The 23,866-nt window shown below is 40.0% G+C and overlaps 3 protein-coding genes across 4 annotated transcripts in view; 2 read left to right on the top strand and 1 right to left on the bottom strand.

Moving 5' to 3' along the window:
- The window catches only part of kdm6a (lysine (K)-specific demethylase 6A), a 32,039-nt gene extending 27,876 nt beyond the window's left edge, over positions 1–4,163 (bottom strand). The window contains exons 1-3 of one of the 2 annotated variants that reach the window (XM_079562532.1): positions 3,495–4,163; positions 3,294–3,357; positions 117–225 (exon numbers count right to left, since the gene is read on the bottom strand). In XM_079562532.1, the coding sequence (XP_079418658.1) occupies positions 117–225; positions 3,294–3,357; positions 3,495–3,658 (337 nt within the window). In that variant the 5' untranslated portion in view covers positions 3,659–4,163. The remainder of the gene's footprint in view (positions 1–116; positions 226–3,293; positions 3,358–3,494) is intronic. The other variant, XM_079562533.1, reaches the window with a different exon arrangement.
- Positions 3,430–6,316, top strand: fundc1 (FUN14 domain containing 1). Its single transcript, XM_079562536.1, has 6 exons — positions 3,430–3,448; positions 4,410–4,526; positions 4,868–5,021; positions 5,272–5,347; positions 5,414–5,542; positions 5,704–6,316. Exons 2-6 carry the CDS (start codon positions 4,508–4,510, stop codon positions 5,779–5,781), a joined length of 456 nt encoding a protein of 151 aa, XP_079418662.1. The 5' UTR covers positions 3,430–3,448; positions 4,410–4,507; the 3' UTR covers positions 5,782–6,316.
- A 160-nt stretch (positions 6,317–6,476) lies between these two features.
- efhc2 (EF-hand domain (C-terminal) containing 2) lies at positions 6,477–14,516 on the top strand. The gene is made up of 15 exons (XM_079562535.1): positions 6,477–6,579; positions 7,301–7,489; positions 7,573–7,723; positions 7,812–8,035; positions 8,105–8,353; positions 8,818–8,925; positions 9,240–9,378; positions 10,356–10,524; positions 10,603–10,745; positions 11,168–11,364; positions 11,453–11,586; positions 11,866–12,060; positions 12,750–12,842; positions 13,106–13,205; positions 14,357–14,516. Exons 1-15 carry the CDS (start codon positions 6,535–6,537, stop codon positions 14,474–14,476), a joined length of 2,256 nt encoding a protein of 751 aa, XP_079418661.1. The 5' UTR covers positions 6,477–6,534; the 3' UTR covers positions 14,477–14,516.
- Positions 14,517–23,866: the final 9,350 nt, after the last annotated feature.

The following is a 23,866-nucleotide window of genomic DNA, read 5'->3' as shown; positions in this document are numbered from 1 at the left end:
AAAAAGAGGGACAGGTAAAAAACATTACCATGCGGCTTTCACATCACTCAAACTGACATTACGTCTTTGAACTCACATTATACAGTAACAAAGGGCGATATGTACAAGAGGCTCACCTTTTGGATAGTCTTCTAGCAAGAGATTAAAATGGCCCAGTTGACAGAATATTTCAGGGTCCACTTTCCCCTCAGCCTTCAGGATAATGGTGTCATAGCAGCTAATTGCCTGAAATATGCAAAGCAAGTATTAGGATGAACTAATAACTAATTTGCACTCTGTAAAATGTTTATATGCAACCTGATTAAGGAGAGTTGAGAAAGGGAGAACACATAAACTATTCTAGGATGTTGACAGTGGCATTAACACTTTTTAATCGCAATGACAATAAATGCTGATCTCTTATCATGATGCATTAGTCTTGTGATGCATTTTTTTTTATAAAGTCAAGGCAGTGCTTCTCAAAGTGTGAAGGGTGGGGGTGTCGGATAAGCAAATCGTTTCGGTATAGATTGGATGATGAGCCACAGCTTTGGCCTTCTGTGCTGCACAAACTTGGCGACTGTGATCGAATGCGTACCTGTGCCTGAATGAATTCGGTAACAGGAGCATGTCATCTCATTAAATGCTTTGTTCATTGCTCAGGCTTTACATAAAGTACCAAGGCAGCCTCAATGAAGACGAGTGACCCTGTGAGGCCACAGGCAGTGAGGAGTGCAAGGAGCACACTGCAATGAGTGTAAAGAATTACTTTAATATTAGAAGAACACATCAGTCAGCCAGGCTCGGGCTGTTTTAGGCAGACCTACTTGTGCTCAGTACCAGTGCAGCAACTGGGGTGGCAAGTTGCTATCGCTCTCACAAGTTCCCTGGGCAGACAGCAAGAAACGTGGCTGCCAAGACACTAGCTGACACCGATTTATTTCCTTATTGGTTTATTTGGTTGAGACAGTGCATATTAATGACTACACATGTGACCATGCATGCCAACACACCACGCCATATTATAGCTATGGGCGAATTTCCATATGCTGTCCCCCACTCGCCTGAGTGTGTCAAACACACGCTTACTCAGGCTGGCCTATTGTACAAGTTTTTAGTGGTAGGGAAAACCGGAGCACCTGGAGGAAACTTATGCACGGGGAGAACATGCAAACTCAATACAGAAAGGCCCACGTCCAGCCCAGTGATGGAACCCAGGACCTTCTAACTGTGAAGCAGGAGCAAGGAGGAATTTAACTACTATCAACTACTATCTGCAGTCACATATTGTTTGCAAGTCAGCGTCGCTCTTGAGACGCAGAAGTCCCCTTAAAAACAAGCCACGGATGGGCCGAGGGCTTTCATCGGCGGTAAAGACAAAAAACACATTGACGATACGAGCAATCGCTGTTATTGTTTACTTCCGCAATTTTCGCCGGATGTTTGGTAGGCAGCTGATGCATACAGGCCTCTATCTCGGTTTTAGAAAATGATAGATCTGTTACAGCGCAAGAGAAGCAATGTCCTGTTTATGGACATTGTTTTTGCTGATTATAGGATTTTAATAAAATGTTTATCAAATATGAAAATGTAAAATGCCTACCACGGCCAACGGATGTGACGACATCGCGATCGCTCGTATTGGTAACTTTTGTGATTCATAACCCTGTTTTAATATTATGCTGAACTGCAAATAACCCTGCAACAGTAACAAATCACCCTTCGCTGATTGGTTTACATCACTGCATGTCCCCCTGAAAGTGGCCCGTGCTTGAGCCTATCCGACACCACGTGAAGGTGCGTTTCCTTTATATTACGAACTCTCGCCTTGTTAGTGACTGAGTGAGTGCTTTATTTGTCATATAAATTGTGATCGGATGGAGGGTTAGTCCTAGCCGCTGCACAAAATGATTATACATTATATCATCAAAATAATACATATATATATATAATATTTTTTTTAATCAATGAATCAGTTTCATTTTATTTATTGCTGAGTCCTATTACAAAGTATGATCTGGTTCAATATTTGTATACTTTTTTTTAAAGTTGATGATATACTTATTCCGATTACATCCTGCTTGATCTTAGTAGTGGCCATTTTGTGATAGGACAGTAATACATGAATGGGTCAGCATCACAAAGATCTATTTCCCCATCAATGTACATATGCAGTGGAGCAAAAGCCACCGAAGGTTCTTTTCTGTTGTTATTTTCATTTGAAAGGTAGCAGATGCTCTGACTGTACAGTCCAAACTGAACTCAAATTGTTTTTATCACCCTGAAGTCTTTCTGCTACGCTCCATGATGAGAGCACCCCTGTCACTATCCCACCTGGACATACAAACGATATTTCATAATACGCCATAAGAAGTGTCAATGATTAATGCTAAGCATACTTTCTGATCAAACTCAAGATCATCAGGAAGGTTAGACAACTGTGGGAGAGGAGTTGGATTGCTAGTCCTATGTACTGGTAATCTTGCTAACAGTCTTACTACCCTGTTCATCATCATCTAGCTCTAAACCTGTTTTTTTTAATGTTTTTTTTGTACCTCTATATTTTTATACTTTTAAATTATTATTATATTTATTCTCTGCACTGTTATTTTAAATTTGATGTTTGTATGTGTGACTTGATTGTGCAGCTGATAAACTGAATTTCCTTCGGGATTAATAAAGTATATCGTATCGTATCGTATCGTAAACCTGGTCAGATCTGTTTCCGAACTGATGAAACACTGCAACTCCAAGAGCTCAAAGCTTTCAAGTGATGACTACAACAAAGAAGAAAATCTACACATCCATTGTATAATGGTGTAACAACTGGTTTGTTTGTCTTTTTGCATTTAAAAATTAAGTGAGTCAGTAGTATCTTTGGAAGCTGCATTTTCTTGTTAAGAATTTGCAAACGTTAGAAAATAATACACGAATTTCACTTTCAGAACTGAATAGATTATCATCAGTATTTATGCACTGCAAAACATTTAATTAAACACCAAAGTAAATGGGTGGAAGCATTACCCCGTAGACCCCAAAGCATGTGGGATGCCATCTTATGCAAATTAGTAATCTGTTGCATGTCTAAATACAAATCATATGTGAATACTCAACATTCACTGATTCCAGTAAAGTGTAAACATTAGAAACGAATAACTTGTTTAAGGACTGAAAGTTTAAAAATGCAACACGGATCTGTTGCACCGGCAGAAATGTGTGTCTTTTAAAACTGTGACACGTGCATTTAAATTAAGACATAGTAAATGGACACAGTATAAAACAGTCAATCTCCGGTGGTCTGCTGTGTGTCATACCTTTAACAGCAAGGCCTTCGTTCTGGCGCCATCTTCTTGAAGCCTATGAAATCCAAACAGTGAACTGCAAGTAGAGGGTAGACAACACAGGCGGTTCCGTGTTACTTGCGGAGACTCGTGTTTGTTGTTCGACGCCGTGCAATGGAATAAAATAAGTAATTTTGAAACTATTTAAAATGTTTACAAGATAACTGTTCAAACCTGATATCGGCCAGGGTATTTTTCTCTTGCGACGTTAGCTTCGGAAAGTCCTCGATTTCAGTAGCTTTTCCCGACGCCATTTTCTCCTCGTCATTACCAGTAACGCCAAGGCTCTGTGTAGCAGCAGAGGCAGCACCGCTGAGCGACACTCCGCACGATTTCATGGAGATGAATTGGGAAGATCGGGTGAAACGAGCGGCTCCAGTTAATTGTAAAAAAAACAAAACGGCTGCACACCTTCTCCAGGGCTAAATGGGGCGTAGCGCTAATTCTTGCCAAATCCTCAAGGAAATTATCCCTTCAAGTTACCTTCCACGCTCATTGTACATCAAGCCACAGCGTGTATTCCAACGTACCAGTGTATGCATGGAATTGATGTTATGTTGGGTTAACTATTGAGAGTTATTTCATAATACAGCAAACTTCCCAGCCCTCGGCTCAAAGTTGTTGTAATTGTGTCACAGGCAATCGCACGCCGCCACCATGGCCACGCCCTCGGTTTACTCTGACCAATCAGCGGCAAGGGTGTAGTGTCACGTGATTGCACTGGTTAATGCGCTACGAGCACGCGCACTTCCACACCGAACAGCCACGTCCCGCCCCCGCTCTGTCATTGGATATTCACTGACATTACGTAACAGTGATTCTTTTAGCTTCTGCGTCTGAATGGTTGTTACAACTGTCACGTAACTTTGTGTATATAAAAAAAGAGATTTTATTTATTAACTTTTTTCCTAATATTGTATTATTCTTTATTGTAGCTACATCCATTCGTCTAATTTCTATTAAGCATTTTTTACTTGTTTCTGTTGCTGACTCTGAACCACTAAAACTTTAAAACTTTATTCTCACACATGAAGATAAAACATTTTCTAATTTTATCCCTTTCTTGTTTTTCTTTGGGGTTTTTTTAAGGAAACACTTTCTGTAAATTTGCTTGACCGACAAACTTATGCAAATGAGACGTGCAGGCAGCTAAGGACACAAGACGCTGTAGCTTAGCTCACTGCAAAATGGCGAACAGTAATAAGGGTAAGTAGCAGAGATCGTAGGCCTCAATGCGCGATCAAATGTCCGTGATAGACCGATTAGTTAGTTTTGTGTGACTGATATTGCATTTGGTACATGTTTTTGTAGCTCTACATTTTGTCATTTACAGTTGACCATACTTGTAATAGTTTCGTTTTGCACCATGCTAACTTGCTATACCAGAGAGACACAACTTTGTTAAGTTTATAAACACAAGTTTAGTGGATGATATTACAAGCGTTCTGTACACACTGTGACACACTTATGGTAATCAATAAGATTAGCAATACAGATAACATGTAAAAGTCATGTTGTCTAATTTCACGTGTATGCTGCTTCTACAGATATAGAAGATGAGATTTACGACAAGGTCGTGGACCTAACAGAATATGCCAAACGCCAGAGATGGTGGAACCGTGTTTTTGGGAAAAATTCTGGGCCAGTAGCTGAGAAATATTCGGTGGCCACACAGATAGCTCTAGGTGGAGTCAGTGGATGGTAAACAAACTTATTGATATATTATCAGTTACAGTCAAATGCATCATTGTCTAATTAATGTAATAATACAGTATTATATATATATATATATATATATATATATATATATATATATATATATATAATATTCTGTATATATTAGTTATTTCAATGTGGAATGGAATTAAGGGGGGAAAAAATATAGGTCTGGGGAGCATTATAACTAATGTGATGTATCAGATAAATGACCTCCACTATCCACTTGATGTAGGTGCGCTGGATACCTCTTCCAAAAGGTTGGGAAACTTGCTGCTACAGCTGTCGGTGGGGGTCTTCTGATGTTACAGGTATATATATGGAGAGACCAAACACAATGCACACATATGCTCATCTTGCATGCTATTCTTGTTTAGATCGCCAATAATAGTGGCTATATTCAAGTGGACTGGAAGAGAGTAGAAAAGGATGTCAACAAAGCCAAGAAGCAAATAAAGCAAGGCACCAATCAAGCATCAGCGGAATTGGATACAGTTTTTCAAAAGGTACAAATGTTGATCTTGTAAAATTAGCTCCACCTATGATAAAATACTGATTGTAACAGTAAAGTTTGTCCTGCACATGCATATATGTGTTTTTTGATTCATTTTGTTAATTGATGATAATATCACCTGTGTAATGTATACTTTTTTGTTGTTTTTTTCAGTCCACAGAGTTTGTGAAGAAGAACATTGTCGTCACAAGCAGCTTTGTTGGGGGTTTTCTGCTTGGAATGGCATCCTAAAAATCTGCCAAAAAATCCCTCAAATGGGAAATAATCATGTGTTGCTGTTAATTTTGTTTTTATATGTACAATCTGCTAGCAGATTAGCTTTGCTGCCCATTTTTTCTGTTGAATATTATATCTCTATATAAGAAGCACTCGAACTAGTGACCAGAAGCTGGATCTGTTGTTTTTATACCACCGTATGCTTTTTTTGCACATCAAGTAACCTTTGGAGAAAATAACCACCTTCAGTGTATTTATTTATTATGATAATAAACTGGGATTTAATTATGTGAAGTAAATGTCAAATCATAGTTCAATCACATATTTGTGTCCACTCATCAAAAATCTCTTCAACCATTGTGATCGTTCATCTGAAAAACTTGAATATTATCTTGCGTGCAACCTATGTAAGGCCTTTATGGGAGACGTTACATTTCCCTTTCCTGCTTCTCCCACTTCAGTGTGCATGGCTTTAGCTGTGCAGTATTGTCTGTATTGGAAATAAAGTTTTCTTTATGGAAAGAAGTGTGTGAAAGATTATCTCAATAAATTTAAATGGCAGAATACATCGTGCACAAGATTATAATTTGTTTATTATTACCTGTATAATAATAATAATTAAAAAAAGGGATCATGCACAAGATGGCGCTATTGTTACATTTCGTCCTGTTGCCTGGATACGCATCCAAACAGCGTTTCCATGGTTGCGATAGATTTACTTCTCCAAGTTAACGTGCGGCTGAAGAAAACTTTACTAACATCACAAACATGGCTTCATTACCTCTACTTCCAGGGAATTCCCCTGATAAAAACGTAAGTACTGTTGATTGCACCTTAGCTTAACAGTAACAGCTCATTCTTGCTTCACGAGACGTAAGAACTTGTTCTTGCACCCTGAGCAGCATAAACAAAAGGAAGAACTTTTGCCTTGTCTTTAGTTACAAGTTTTTATGTTGTAATGCAACAGCTAACGTTATATAACGTTAGGCTACTGTTAATTAGCCAATCTACAAGTTAAAGAGCATATGACAGGTTTTAATGCTCTTGAAAATATGACTGATTCAACATTAGCTACATGCATAAGGTGTTGTTGGTAATAATTATCATTTTATTTCAGTGAGCAGCAAATTAATAGACTGGCAAGTCTCCTCTGTTATTATAAACTGTGTTTATTCTAAATCCTATACTTTAAAAAAGGGGAGAGAGAAAGACTGGCCAGGCAAGCAGATTAATGAGTTGGGAAGAATGTAGTAATTTTTATTAGAATTTTTAAACTGACACACTCACTTCCCATTGACATAACATGGTTGGACGGCAACAGTTTAAAATTGTTTACCATCTTGTTTTTCTGTTGTTGTATTTATTAATAAACAAATGAGGCTTACATGCTTACACATTTGAATCATCATTTGAGCAGCATATGTAAAAATAAATTGTTCTCTATCACTTCCTGTCAGTGTCCAATGTTGTCATATGCACTTAAACGCAAGCTAGCAAGTCAGTGAACTTGCAGCCTTATTTTCTCGTAATACAGTTGTACAAAGAGAAATTCCACAAGTCGCACCATTTCGACATCTCAAATCGAGTGGCTATGCTGGTGGGGCCCGAGAAACCAGGCATTGGTGGAGAGCCCTTAATTGGTCAGAAGACGAGGTCAAAATATTCAGTCTATCCAAAAGGAAAAGGCTGTGATCTACCATCATGGGTGGCCTTTGATAAACAGGTGAACCTCAGTCATCTTCACATTTTGCAAATAGCTGTCATCTATGTAACTCTCAGAAATACAAAACTGTTTTTTCCACATAGACATTGTGTTTTGAAGCATACTTTGAGGAAACTGTGCCGCAGGCTAAAGAGGAGACATACAGAATTCGGAAATGTAAGATCATCTTCTACCTGGAGGATGATACTATCAAAGTGGTGGAGCCAAAGTTCCAGAACAGCGGCATTCCCCAAGGTGTTCAAGCATTACACTATTGCTCGCCTAATGTTGTCTTAAAATCAGGAGTCTTTAACTGTACTTAATACTGTTTACCTTATGGCAGGGACACTGATTCGGCGTCATCGCATTCCGCTCCCTCCACCAAACGATGATCAGTTCTACAACATTTTACATTTCAACATTAACCAAGAGATGCTTCTGTACTCTCGAAAGTTTGTGATTACTGACTGCGACAGTTTCACAAGGAGTTTTCTCACGAAACTTGGAGTGCGTCTGAATGATTCAACTACTACACCTGTGGATCCCTACAGTCAACTTAGGGAGGATGTAAGCATTTGGAGATGCTAACTTCACCCTGTATTGGAACTATATAATGTTTTGTGTTTGTTCTCACAGATAAAGAAAAGTATGAAGCCATTAAGGCCCTATGAAAGGCATGACACTCAGCAGTTCCTGGATAATTATAAGAAAGTGTTGCGCTTCTACTGTTGCTGGGATGACACGGACAGCCTGTTTGGTGATGTCAGGGAGTTGATCCTACATTACTTCCTGGCCGATGACACAATTGAAATTTGTGAGGTGATTCCCCCCAACTGTGGTCGAGATCATGTATCCAAGTTTCTATCCCGAAGCAAACTTCCAAAGGTGAGGCATTGACACAGAACATCATCCTCATAACTCTGGTAGAAATGTGGTTCTTGAGTTGCCTGGCCAGCCATCCACTCCTGCTTTTTGTATCTGTTCAAAAGCAGGACCTTGTAAAGAATAGGAAAAGCGTGTATTCTGGCTGGTCAGGCTAGTTCTTCGGACTAATGTACTGTATAGTAAAATGAAAACTGATAACTCAATTTAAAGTAAATTAAATCAGGTCTTGAATAGTACATGTTTCTTCCTTTTAAACATAGTACTGACATCTTCCTGTCCAGGGAATATTATCCAGCCAAGCTTTTTGGCTTTGTACTCATCATTTGAAATCTCTGTGATTGGGTAAATGTAGTGTATTTTAAATGGTAATGTTGCCCGATCCCTAGCACTGGGCATGGTCGTCTTTACACAAACAACACCTAATTACTGTTTTTTACTATCTGTTTGTTTTTTATCTTCTGCAGTGTGCCCCAAGTCAGCTTCGGCAGCCTGGAGAAGTCACAGACCGCACTATTCTTAATGTGTTTGACTCATCAAACCAGGGAAAGCGTCATATATTGGACAATCAAAAGGTTCTTCAGCAATACATTCTGTCTATGCAAGACATTTTAGGATCATAAGTAGCATCGTTAGTAGTACTATTATTTTTTACAAATCAAAGTAGTAACACTGCATGAAGAAGAATGTGGAAACGTATAATACACATGATGAGTATCAAAAACATATGCAAGTGTTTGATGATCTATCAGACTATTATGAAATATTTTAAACCAGATGTCTGAAGACTGAAATTAAGTCATTGAACATTTCATATTTTAAAATTTAACAGAAAAGTTTGAGTTATGTCTTCATTGTTATAAAGTATAATATGTGTCTCACACTGCAGATAGGAGCACTCAAAGAAGACTTCTACAAAGACAGTGACCTGACCATAGGTACTGAGCTCAATGTGTGGGGCAGGACTGTTATCATCACTGACTGTGATGAATTCACCAAGAGCTACTACCGCTGTAAATATGGCATAGGTAGGTACGCTTTACTGCTTATTGCATTATTGTTATTTTTACAGATAAGCATTGTAATAACATAGTCATATACTCTGGTACCAGAGAGATAGTTGTACAAGTGTAGAGTAGAGCACTGTTTCACTGAGGGCCACATTTTGACATGTGTACAGCATGGAGGGCCACAGATTGGTGGTCAGTGCATTCAAACATTCAACTGGGTGTTTTTAAGAGAGGTTTAAAACTTGCCCCACACTTTAATTTAAGCTTGGAACCATAATGCTAGCTCTGTCTCACAATAAATGTATTTTTTGAGGTTTTTATTGTGTGGAATTATTAACGTTGCCGTAAAAAGTCCCATCTCTAGCATTGTATGCCAATAAAAAAAAGAGGGCCATCAAAAATCGGTCTGAGGGCCACATTTGGCCCCAGGGCTACACTTTGGACATGTCTGGTGTAGAGTGTGACTAAGAGAAAGGCAATGAGATGCTATAAGCATTCTCCTCAAATCTCCAAATTAAAAATGTTGGTATTTCTTCTACACCACCAACACAACAATTATTATTGTTTAGCTTAGTTTTTTACACAAATTTGAACGCCTACATTTGTATGACATCAATCCAACACTTGGTGGCAGCAAAGTCTAATAGCAGACAATTATGGTTCATTTCCACTTCTGTATGTGCCCATGCAGAATTACCTCATTATGCCTAAACTAATGTAATTGATGATTCAGGAAAGGCAAGGAGTTGTATGTTTTGAGTCTCAATATTAAACACAAAAATAAAGCACTCCTGTCCCTGAGTACCTGAGCTGTGTGATGTAGAGTCTTGTGTTACTTGCAGTAGCAGGGGTTTGTATGGGCTACTTTAAGGTAACTGTAAGCTGCTGCTCTCTGCTCCATGGATGGATTAGCTCTTGCCCTTCTGATAATTCCATCTCTCCCTCTGGGTTTCTGAAGTCTTTCAAGTGTTTGTCATCTTGTCTTCTTCTCTCAGAGGACTTCACCCCTGTGCATTGCAAAGCCCCTCCTGCCCCCCCTAAGCCCTGCAGACACCTGCCCCCCTACAATGGATTCGGCTCAGAGGAGGACTCACTCAGCTCCTGCCAGGAACTGCTGCCCAAACCCCCGCAAAAAGACTTCCAGAAATTTATAGCAAAAGACAGGTTCTTAGTAGGGATGGATAGCCTCTTTCATGTGCTGGCAGAACAGAGCTAATATTCACTGCATTTTTGTCCATGCAGATATGGTCTGGAGAGTAATATTCTCAACTATTTGGCCAAGATGGTGACTGAAGATCCAGTGGACAAGGGCAGAGTGTTCATAGTCTCTTACTACCTCAGCGATGACACTATTAGTGTTTTCGAGAGAGCTGAGCGAAATTCAGGTAAAAGTAAAGAAGAAAGTTTCACACTTGAAATTAACTAAAAGTGCAATTGCTTTATGATATTAGCAAATCCATATTGTGTTTTCACAGTGTAGATGTAAATATTTTCTGGCTTTTTCACTTATGTTTTGACATAAGTTAACACCTGTGCTGCTATAAACTGTAATGATTCTGAAACCAAGTAGGACTATTTTAGATCATTATAGCAATAGAATACTATCATTTGACACTATTAATACTTGAATTTTAGGTTCATGTTGTATTGCTTTTTAATTGAATACATTTTATTTATGGGATGAAAGGCTTATTTTGAGTGTTGAGTTTGCGAAATGTTAAACCTTTGCTACAAATGATTGTAAGTATGCAATATTTGTCCATATTATTTTCCTTCCTGTTAAATTGTGTTTTTGCCACTGTTCTAGGTGTGCTTGGCGGTAAGTTTCTGAAGCGTGGTCGTGTGAAGAAGCCAGGGCAGGAGTTGTTCAAGAGCGAGTTGTCTCAATACTTCACAGCTCAAAACTTCTATGTCGGAGCTATACTTTGTCTCAACAACAAAAACTTCGAAATCATCAATGCTGATGAATATGCTTTCAACTACATGGAGAAACACGCTGAAGAGGTTTGACCATAAACTGTATTTATGGCACACTAGTCACTGATTATTGAGATATAGCTGTATTTAACTGAATGTTTTGTTTGTTTTCAAGTTTCCCAGAGCCAATGTGGGTATTATTCTGAGTAAACTACGCTCAGTACCTGAGGAAAAACAGAAGGAGATTAAGACATTTCTGAGTCTCAGTGATCCCAGCAAGACTGGTGTCATACCATATGAGTCTTTCAGGTGCATACTTTTCCAGTTTCCGTTCAAATAAAAGAAAAGTCTAGTCAAAAGCACTGAAGCTGGTTCAGATTTAAAAGTGCAATATGCACAGTGCATTTGGACAGTATAAGGGGGTTCAAATTGTATGAATGTAACTAATCAAAACTGACAGGTGGTAATACCTCCCTATGAATAACTGGCTTTATTTCTTTGAAGGATGGGTCAAATGGTGCATAAAATGTTGTTCTATATTAAACATTCTCTTTGTCATTTACGTATATGTGTAATTGTATGCCACAGGGGCCTGTTGATGGGCTTGGAGTGTGGCCTGTCTGAGCATGAGGTGCTGGTTCTGGCCCGCAGCTTCTCTGAACGAGAGCAGTCAGAGCTTGACATCAGCCTGATGCTGGCTGTGGCCCAGGACTTTCTCGTGAAGAAGCACTTTGAAGACTTCTCTGAAATGACCAAAGCCTTTGCATACCATGACAGACATAAGTAGGTGCACTCACACACACTCATTACACACGCTGAAGTCAGTGCATTGTTATTTGGACATCGTATTGCTGCTAGAGAAACACATGCAGAAAAACACACAAAGGAGCGTAGCGTCACAACAAGACATCAATCGTTCAGCCAGTGGCCCCATATCTCAGCGCTGCGATTAGTTCCAGCAGTGTGAGTGGAGCATTGGAACCAGATGCACCCTGAAGACCTGCGCGGCCTGTGTGTCTGCAGGACAGAGTCCACACACCCTGTTCTACGACTCACTGTCATTTGTTTGTCGCGTGGTCACTTTTTCACATATGCCAAGTTCAAATCAAGTACATTTCCATCTCCTTATCCCTCAACCAGTGTGGGTGATGAATTGACATCCTCTAAATAGATTTCTGTTGGTGCCAGGGGTCAAGCTGTCCAGCCTGTGTAAATGGTTCTGTTGACACTTAGTTAGCTCCACATTATTCATTGATATCTGTGGAATGACATAGGTATGACAAGAATGACTGTGGGGCAGCATGGTTAAGAAAAACAACTGGAACCATAGACCTTCATGGTCTATTTACTATCATGATGTTATCAAATTAATGTGACTTGACACAAATAATAAATGATCTGTTTTATGCCTTAAAATCTTATCTCACCGCATATGTCTGACTTGTCAGCACTTACAATCTTCCTTTATACAGAACTGGACATCTCTCCTTAAAGGAGACCAGGACCATCTGTAAGGCCTTCCATCTTCCTCTGCCTGAGAATCTGCTTATATCCCTGCTCAAGAAGTAAGACACTCTTACCACAACCATGTAACACAGTGTTTAGGAAGAAAAGCACTGATATTTGTATTTACTAAATCCTACCATCTCTTTAAAATATATACAGTATTATTGAACAAAAGCCATTTTCTATCACAGTGTTAAAATGACTTTACTATATTTTACCACTGCAAACCACTTTTGAAAATGTACATGTTTTTGATTGTTCAAATCAACAGTGGAGGTCTCAATTAAAACCAAACTTAATATTACTGCTGCTTGTTCCTCAGGTTTGCACAAGGAGAGGAAATTGACTATCATGCTTTTGTTATGGCACTTAATTGGCTTGAACATCCTGCCCCACCTGTACTGCCTGATGACATTCTAAAGGTAAGCAACTGTATTTTAACAACGTAATATACAGATGATGAGAAGTTGATCAGGCAAGACAAAGCAAAATGCATCAGGCACAATTCATGCTAAGTCCTTCAAAGCGCTTTACAGTACATAAAATCACATGTAAATAAAAAGGAAAATGAAATCTTTAAAACTTAAGCAAAAAATGAAAAAGCAAATTTCAGTTGCCATACAAATGAATTGAATTGTTTTCAGCCTGTCCTGCATCTTCAGGAAGACTCATTGTATAAAACTGAAATGCTGCCTCACCACATGTAGTCCTGGTACTGAATTTAGACATAAATCATTTGTGTAAATGCAAAATACTGACATTAACTAAATACAAGTTGTAAAGTGAGAGTGTCTTGAAAGTCTCAGCTGACAAGAAGCTGAAGATGAAGAGAAAGGAAAAGTGTCTTTCATCCCCTCTATATATTACTGATTTAACACACTGCACACCACATCCACGGCTGAGCAGTAACAGGTGAACGATTGAAATATGTGCCATGACATTTCAACACGCACACTGTGAGTCATTGCACGTGGCTCTGTGATTGCTTGCTTAGCTACACTCTGTTGTCTCTGCTACTTTTTGCCTCTGGTCAGTGCCATGCCCATAGTTGAAGGGACTGACTCCAGCCACCTATTAATCCTGATGCACAGATAATGATGATGATGTGATGTGTTGACAAGTTTCTCAAAAGGCTACACTGTAGTCATGATTCATTCACTCCATAATTGGTGGTGGTTTGCGGGTACTCCGGTTTCCCCTACCTCCAAAAACATGCTGGCTCACAGTGGCGGCGCACTCAGCCGCAGTGGCTCAGAACTAACCCAACACCTGAATGCAATTTTGTTGTACATTTGTACAATGACAAATAAAGCACTTACTTACTATTACAAACAAAAGCGAGGGTACCAATCTGTGCCATTGGTCCCTCCGACCACCGTCAAACACTCAAACACATGCTGCATTCATTCACAAGCAAGGTGGGGGAAGTGTCTTGCCCAAGGGGACAACAGTCTGCACCGGATTGACTGCCAACTTCTCAATAATAGAACAACCCACTCTACCATCTGAGCTACTGTCACCCCAAATATAAACATAGTGAAATTTAATTGTTTGTTTGAATTGTGTTTTACAGGTCAATTTGCACTCTTCAGAGTCCGGTCGAGAGGAGCTAAAAAACATCAACTATGGCGTTCTGCTGCAAGACGTCTTCTCAGGTCCCCTCACAAGCACTGACCCAACCACCGCGTTATAGATTCATATCCACTGAAGTATTTACACAATTCTTCATTAAATCACCTGCACCATTAGTCTTTTGGTTTTCTTATTTGATTGTAAATAAACTCACAGTCTTTGCACAAGAATTACATGTCAGTGAGAGAAGGAGACCCTTTTAAGCTCAAAATGGTGCAATCCACTTAAAACTGGAGAGTGGCTGCTTAAGGGGGAAGGTCTGACAACACATGTCTTTTGATGTGAATGCTTTTATCTTATATGGGCTTAGTGTGAATCCGTCCATGACAAGTTTAAGACGCGAGCCGTTAAAGCAGAACCATATTTTCAGCTCTGGGCAGCCTTGACTCATGCACTTTATGATTACAGGGAATTGTAGCATATCCCCCAGCAGAGCACACATTTGATAAGGGGAAAAAAAGCACTCAGGGATGAATAATGCAAGCGATGTGGAGACAGTTTGCTGAATAAAACCAAAGTAGCAATTTAAGGGCTATTCATAACTGTCAAGTAATCGAGCTGACACTGTATCTGTAGAAATTGCACTAATTGGATGAGATAAGCATTGTGCAATTGCCCTGATATAGCACGCTGCTGTGGCACTGGGACTCCGCTGTTGATTGCAGCATTTGAGCTTATGATTCTGGGAGGTTTAGTTCACAGAGGGCCAGTTCAGCTAACTCAGTGTGATTTATAAATTTGTTACATTTTGAATACTCGTACAAACTACGAAGCACATCTGAGACGGATTTCAGAAGATGTGATTTGCTATGACACCATGGTAGATGTCTGTAAGACTTAGAAGGAAGGAAGGGATTTATTTGGAATGCTCATCATTAAATTTGTATTTGGGGTAAAGCAATGACCTTTGTTCTTTTAAAAGCATTCCTCTTTAAACTACCTGCTGAATTATAGCTTGGATTTAGGCATGGATTTAGTCTGCGTGTTGAAATACTGTCAAATCCCTCCTGTTGCTAAAACTCCATTTGTGGTTTTGTCCACATAATGACTTCGCAAAGGGAGCCAAACAGTAAGTAAGTTTAATTACTGACAATCAAGTACTGAAAATAGATATTAGCCTTAAACGGGCTAGATGCAAATTGGCTATTTTTTGCTAACTACTGCCACCTCAGGTCTTATGCGTAGCTGCACCCTCTATATTAAGCTCATGCATGCACTTCGGACCCGAATTAATACCTTTTTGAGTGACAGTGCAGGATTTTAGAGGCATTGCTGGTACATGTAGGGGGAGGAAAATACATAGTTTTAACATTTTAAACTCTGTATAGTCCCTTTAAAGAGGGGGTATTATGCTTTTTTCAATCACATAGCACCAGTCTATATCACACTACAATGATGTTCTGTTGGTCTGTAAATGCAGTAAATTATAATAACTGCCTTGTATAAAATTGCTCTCTCAAAATGGCTGTAGCGAATGTCTTGAAATAGGCCTCTGTCTCTTTAAGAACCTCTAACCCTTTCCGGCACACCCCCTCCACACACTGTCTGTGGCATCAGTGGGGAGGGGGTTGTGCTGAGGAGCAGTGGTTGGTTACTCGGCTGGTGACGAAAGCTCGGAGGCGTCTCCAGGAGGTGGGGGCGTTCCTAGGAGGACTCAGGCAAACCTATCCCTAAAATGGCCGCCATCAGAGTTTTTACAGATTACTCAAAAATACGTGAATGTGCCAAGGCAACACTTCAGGCATGTTTTTAATGAGGGAATGACATAATAACATGATGTAAAGCTTGAAAAAGTCGATTTTGCATATTACCCCCCCTTTAAAGCATGTCTCTGTGATTTAAGAGTCCCTTGTCTAATCCATTTCAGTCTGTTCCTCCTGTTTAATCAAATCTGCAAGAACAAATTGAAATGATTTCTACAAAAGGATGTGTCTAACTTTTGAAATCAACCACGTCACTTCCACACATACACACAGCCTATGAAGCATACGCAGCCTCTTTGCACTGAGGGCAGAAACAGTGCATGACATCACCATGGGGCATCATCGGGTCCTCGTTGCCTGCTTTCACACATACTAAAATATTAGCTCCCCAGTCAGACACTCGCCAAACACGAAGGCTGACGTAGAGTCTGTGGGCTGTGAAGGGAGCTTCCTGGACGCACGCTTTAATAAAGAGGGGAGAGAAGGACAAGTTTTCAGCCTAGATACAGAAGTAAAACAAACCATATTGATTAGCTCATGTTTATGTACAGTATATAGCACTTAATCTTGCTGATCATTTGTTTTTTTAATAGTAGTAATGATGGTTTAGATTTGAGATGCTTTTTACAATCCTGACAAGCTTCTCAAAGCCCTGGTTAATTGATAAAGCTCTTTGTGAACATGCATTCCGCCATCGCACATCTCTTTCCCCAATGATGCCTCTTTTTCCTACAATCCTACAGTTCTTTTGACACATCTCGAGGCTCCTCTTGTCTTCTCCGAAACAGAAAACATTGATACTTGTTATAGAGACCCGTCTTTCCTTTTACTGCTGCTCTGCTCTGGACCGGCGCACTGTAAAAACTGATCTACAGGAAGGTCATAAATGTCTCTGGGGTTATGGAGGCTTGTGCAGTGTGTTGGTCCACATGCACGCGAATGGGAGCAGTGGGCCTAATTCGAGTCTGATGGAGTCATGACTAATCTATGAAGTCTAAACAGATCTCCGAGAACAAGAGGGAGAAGTCTCTGTTTACTGGCCTGAAGCCGCCCTCCGCTCTCCGAACAGCACGCCCTCAGACTGGAAGCTACAGATACATACTCATCACAGAGCACCTGCACTCACATGTTGTTTAGCTCTGCTCCCGTCCCCTGAGCTGCAGCTTGGCCATGTCGTCCTCCCCAGGTTTGCTTCTAGTAGGACAAGAAAAGGCTTTAGTTATTCGCAAAACGTAATGTTGAAAATATCATCGGATTTCACCAATTTAGAATTTGTGATTCTGGAAACAAGCGCTTTGGTAAACATTTCATTTGACCACATGTCTTAATTGAGTCAGAAAAGCAATGAATCACAACCCGGACCCCTGTGTTGACACGATCTCTGTCCTGTTCGGTCGTAGCTTAAAAGATGGTCAAGACTATTTATGTTTTTGTGTCTGATTCTTGAGTGGCGATGTGTGTTGGCACTGTGAGAGGGAAGTGGTAGGAGTAGACTTCATTTCAGGGGGTCAGCCTCTGCCCCAGGTGCACATGGGGAAACACTTAACCAGCCTCTCGTTGTTCCATATTTCTCTCTGTGTCTGCGGGTTGCTTTGTTTTAATTTTTTTTATGTTGGCCTATATGCGAGGTAGACTGTGTTAAAACAGACCACTCCATGTGCTTATACAAGGTGTGGTCTGTTGTGTGATACAATTAGTAGTAGACTGACTTTGATGTTAACTTTTATTTCAATATCAACATACAGTATCATCTCCTCAGTAAAACAATGTTCAGTGTCCAAGCCCAGACCTGGTACACTCATCAAACAAAAGTTGTCTTTGGCAGCTGCCATAACATTGCTTTACCTGTTGTAGCAAGAAAAAGAAAGTTATTCTACCCCAGCTGTAAATTACAACTATGGGCCTATTTTTGTTAGGCATTTGGATCCCAATAGCGGACATTCTGGCGGCAAACACTCCTGTTTTTTGTGTAACACACAAGGCCACATAAATCACCTCAAAATTACAGCCCACTTCATCTTTTGTTTTGTTTTTTCATGTGCAGCTTTAAATAAGTTTAGAAATCAATCTTTCAAATGAAGACTGAGAACGCCTCTGTGCCATCAGTCAGGCTACACTTACGGATAATATAACACTGCTTTTAAATGGGCTTTACTGTTCTGAAGGAAGATCACAGGACCACACTTGATGCTGATGTATTGTAGTGTGTTTTTAAAGTCTTTTAAGGGAAAGGGTTGTGCAAACGGATTCATCCTTCATCCGGAGACCCTCTCAACACACACACCTTTAATGTTCACCTTGGATACATATGAAATGACTGTCTTACTTTTACAGTCACACGTTTGCTTCCACATGGTCATTCCACATATTTTAAACTATTGATAAAATAAAAGAATGCTGCTCAAGCTTTAGTTTCCCAATGTGCGCTTTTATTTGTGTTTTGGCATCTATGTCCTTCCCTGCTGTCCTCCCTCCATCCAAATAAAAAAGTCTCATATCATATCTTTTGAGAATTCTTTATGGTTTGTCAAGTCATGTGGCAAAGTGCATTAAGCATGGGCAATGTAAGTAAAAGTTAGCACATTTCCATTCCTGTCCTGAAATGTGTATATTTTGTTGAGGCAAACAACATTTTACTATTTTGTCAGTGCCACAACCCACTGAACATGTTACACAATACAGGAAAGACTTGTTTAGTTTGGACAAAAGTATCCATTTAAATCAATAGTAACACCTTTCTGTGCATAGATCACAATGTCCCACAAAGATATAAATTGCGTGACACTTATGATGATTCCATATGTGTCTCTTCCTCTCCTTTTGTGCAGCTTAGTGTTACCTTCATAAATCATTAGCAACTGGCGACAAGTGCAGCACCGAATCCAACAAAAACAGGGAAGGCTCGGGCTGTTAGCATTAGCAGCTGTTTGCTAATATCCAGCGGTATCATCAATAACTCACAGGGTGGATATATATAACTCCTAAAAAAAGGTGTATTATATGGGGGGGTACTTGAAAGATTCTGGCTTGCAAACAGCAAATTATTGGTGCAAAATCATATGTCTTGGCTAGTAATGAACAATTTATGTCATAGCTAGAGCCTGCACCTTTTATGACTTTAAATGCAAGTGCTCGTTCCCAAAGGGTCAATTAAATGAAACTGAATGTAATCATCTGCCATTAAAATGTATAATGTCCCATAATTGTGTCATGGGGGTTATGGGTAATTGTTTCATACAGGTTAGTTAAGAGCAGGAGCGCCCAAAGAGTTCTGTTTTGATTCAATTGCGCACTGAATAGACTGCAAATAGTTAGTAATAATGAACAAAGCTTTTGCGGGTCAAGGGCTGAACACAACACCCATGGCCCGCTATCACAATAGTGTGTTTTCTCACCCATGTACTCACCTGTCAAAACAAACAGTACCGCGAAGCTTGGAACAGCAAAATGGTGAATTATTGTCACGTTCACGGCTGTCACAATAGATCAGACAGAGAAACTACTGTGCAGTGTTACCATTTACCCAGTGTTGTGCAAAATGAGGGAGAGCAGACAGAACAATGACCTAAATAAAGGAGACGATTATGGATCGCAAGCCTCGATCAAAATTTGGAAGGGAAAAATCTGGATAATATCAGATTTTGGGCAGCTCATTTTGGAGCCGGTATGTGGATTTCCTAAAACCATAACATTGTTTTACATTTAATTAACAGGGTTAGATCTATTGTAAGACGTTTACATGAGAGTTTCAATTAGCAAGGGTAACATGAGTTAGAGGTGAGAAATTTAGTAAAAACAATGATTACACAAATTTCAAATAGTGTGTATGTCAATTTCGTATAAAGAGCATGACATCAAATCATATTGATGAGAAAATGGATTTACTTACAGGAGGCAAGATTGTGAGATCGCCACTGAGTAAACTGGCATTCGTTTTCATTTCATACGGATCTTCATCCCCAATTAACTTCAGTTTGTTAATAAAACGTTATTTTTCTTTTGCATTCAGTCTTTCTTTGTACAACTGGTCAATTGTGTGAGAGGTTTTGGGGTCCAATCTCGAGGGTTTAGCGTTGTCCAAAATTGATAATCCGTCTCGTTAATTGCCATGAGCTGTATCTCCAACATGGCGGCACTTCCGGTTCTGGACCAGATTTGTGACGTGAAAACACTGTATTCCATTTTGCCCCGCCGAGGGGAAAACGGTTGGACACTATAGGCCCAAGACAATTACATTGGATTTGGGAGAAGCATGGCTACAAGATAGGGGCAAAGAAACTCCATTATTGTGAGCTTCTACTAAGAGGAGCTAGACCTTTGTTACTCAACAGATATGTCTCATTGATGTGACCACTGTCTTGAAAAACAGAGCATCGACATAATAACCTCAATCTAAATTCTTTTCCCGGCTAAACTGCACTAAACAGGTTCGTGCCCATGAGGCGGTGGGTGACCCAGCCCTGTTAATCTCATAAGGAGTCACTCATGTCCCGTCAGGTCCATTGTCCCATCCTGGATATGGGACACTCTCTGACCCCCTACAGCCAAGTTAGAAAATAACTTCCACGTCTTACTTGTGGAGTGGTTAATGAGGTGCAACATGAAGCACACCTAAATGAACACTGTCGTGACACTTTTCTAAGTGGAACAATGATTCAGCCTGAAGTTCTGATAAACAGCTGGGAGAGTCAAGATTCCCCGAGTCTTTTTCTTAAACAGCAATTTACACGTCAACGCTTCTGACATTCATTAGCCTTTTAAAAATCAGAGTTTTCAACACGACACACGTCTTTATTAGCTTTCACTTTGTTAAGGCAGCTCTTAAGGTGGTGTGTCATCCTCGAGTGTCCATATATCTTCCGTGTGTGCGCGCTACTTACTCACTCCACCCTTCCTAACTCGGCATATGGGAATCACATTGTGAGCTTCTCTGGATGCTTTCTTAGTGCGATATTTCTATGCATTATCAGAAGCCATTTGCTCTCTGTCACCACCTCTTGTACGCAACACGGAGCAGCCAAGGAGAGCCACTCAGAGCCCCCTGTCCGCGTGAGTTATGGCTATTTTATTTGACACCATTTTCTCGGGTGATCATTTACAAGCCCTCCAAGTGTAATCAAAATACAACTCCTCTCTTCCTATACTAGGAGCTTATTGGGCTATAGGTTTTCAGCCTTTTTGCCCCGCCGCCTGTTGTAAATCGCCTGCTGTCGTAGGTGTGTGAAGGCCCCGAATGTGAGAAATTTGAGGGGTCAGCCGAGGTCTCGCAGGTAATTGTGCTTCTTAAACTTTTGACCCACTAAGCCCTACTTAAGAGTGATGCGCCCTACTCCCCCTTATTTCCCAGGAGAATTCAAGAGACATACCAAAACTCCTGCTGTATGTGTGGTACTATCTTAACACATGCACTCCGACATAGCTGATGTTTTTCTTCTTCTCCGCCACACAATTCCCAGACTATTTGACAGGTTATGCAAAGTACATTAGTTTTCCATGTCGTGCCTTTTCCTGCTTTATATCCGTGTGAAACATGCTAGTGACGAGAACTATTAGCCTGGCCGCGTTTTCTTTTCCTCAACTCCTACTTCGCACCTCATTTGGGATATTATACCCTCACTATCACTGTCAGTTTTAGATATTATTCTTGTGTTTTCAATAAACAGCCAAGAAGTGTAATTGTCTTGAAATAGCTGAAGAAATCAAGATGTCTGGTGCGGAGCGGGATACTTGGCAGCAGAAGACCATAGGTTGTTCCCCTTTGTAGGCTCGATCTCGCAGTATCTGTCTTCATGTCCCGAACCATGGGGGAAAGACAGATGGGGTTGTTGCGCTTTGGATCTGGACTCGCCTTGTTTTGATTGTTCCTAAAACCTACAGGCACTGAATCAACGTCAAATTGTTTACAGATGAGGCCAATTCCTCAAATGTTAACTCGCACTGATCCACAATAAATGTAGCGAATCTTTAGGATGTCTATATCTATACATTGGGTAAAATGAGTTTGAATTGTTATGCCTGTAGTTACAGGAACAGCCCATAGTTTTTCCATACTGAGATATGTTCTTACCTGAGCTTAGACGACCAAGGATGTTGTTAGCGTTTAGCCTCTGCTCCTCTCCTCTATGGGGCTAAACAGGGGTGAAGTTAGAAGCGAGCTAAGCTCTTCCACGTTTTCCCTATTGAAATACACTTATGTGATTAGTTACACGATCCAAGTATAGTTACACAAAATTACACAAAATAACACTTTGACGTCCCCGCATTAAGTCGAAGTGCTCCTAAGGTGTTAATACGCCTTACAATGTAGTTCCCCTTTTTATCCGCTTAGAAAATCGACATGTTTAATTTTGTGTGACTATACTACGCTCACGTAACCATACTTAAATAGGGGAAATGTGGAAGAGTTTGGTCGCTTCTAACTTCATCCCCGTTTGGCCCCATAGAGGAGAGGAGGAGAGGCTAAATGCTAACAATATCTTTGGTCTATTTGGTCTATTGGTCTGCAACTCGTCTAAACTCAGGTAAGAATATATCTCAGTGTGGAAAAACGGTGGCCTGTTCCTTTAAATAAGCCAAACCCACATTTCTTCCCTTGGATTTTATATTTGGGGGGGAAAAAATCATATAGTAAGAGTGTAGAGGCATGAAGAGGTTAACTACTTATCATAATGCAATAATTTTAATGAAGAGAAATGCTTGATACTGCCTTTAGAGCCTGTCGGTTTATAAAGTTTTGCATAAATATTTAAAATTGTGCGTTTTAAAGCAATACTAAGTAACTTGTCTACCTTAACAAATCCTTTTCGTAGTCTCTCTGGTGGTAATAAAAGTGTTAATGGAATGATTGGGGGGTCTTTCATCTCCCCCTGGTGTCTCTGGCCAAAAAAACACAATTGCAACTTGACTGCCACCGGACTGGAGCAACCAATACACACTAATAGAATCACGACGAAGAAGCTAACAGGCTAACGGGCAAAGCTAACTGCGGGCTAGCTCCACTTTAAATAGTATTTACAGCCAAGTTTGAGTGAAAAAAATGTTCTCTATTGTGTAATTGGATGTACAACAGCATAGCATTTACTCTCACGGACAAGTAATAAGTTAAAAAATCACAACATGCTACGACACCTGCAGTTGCACTTATGGCCTCTAGGGGCATGAGTTACTTAGTTCTGCTTTAAGATGAGAAGAATTCGAATAATTACACGATGCCACAGGAGAAATTCTTTTTGACTAAGAAAGAAGACGCTAACAATAAATGGAAATTTTACTTCCGCAACAACGATTTTGAGGTGGGCGTGTCGGATGAGCTAAATCCTTACACTTTGTTATGTTTTTGATCAGTCAATTCTTTCTCTGACCCAGAACTGACTGATTCAAAAACATCTTCAAAATCTGACCAGCCGCATGATGGGAAACGCTGTTTTCCCAGATGGTATAAGTTTGTTTTATGTCCCATTGACTTCCGCAACCTGCTTCATGTCAGTTAAAAAGAATTCAAAATGACCATATCCAACAAACAAAATGTGGTATTGCGTGTTTTCAGTAGATATTTAGGAAGTGTATCGCGGACTGCTGGAACTGTGTTTGATAATGTACATGACATATGGGAGCATATTCTGTTCGCTTAACGTGCATCGATTATTTTACAGACTTTTGATATGATACAGTCTGTTTTGTTGAAAGTTAAATTCCTTTCCCATGTCCTGCGATTAGAAAGATTTGAATTACCGTAAAGTATGTTTCTA

This window comes from Gobius niger (genome assembly GCF_951799975.1).
Source record: "Gobius niger genome assembly, chromosome: 9".
NCBI lineage: Eukaryota > Metazoa > Chordata > Actinopteri > Gobiiformes > Gobiidae > Gobius > Gobius niger.
Note: the sequence above shows the minus strand (reverse complement) of the source record. Positions and strands in the feature narration are given on the sequence as shown.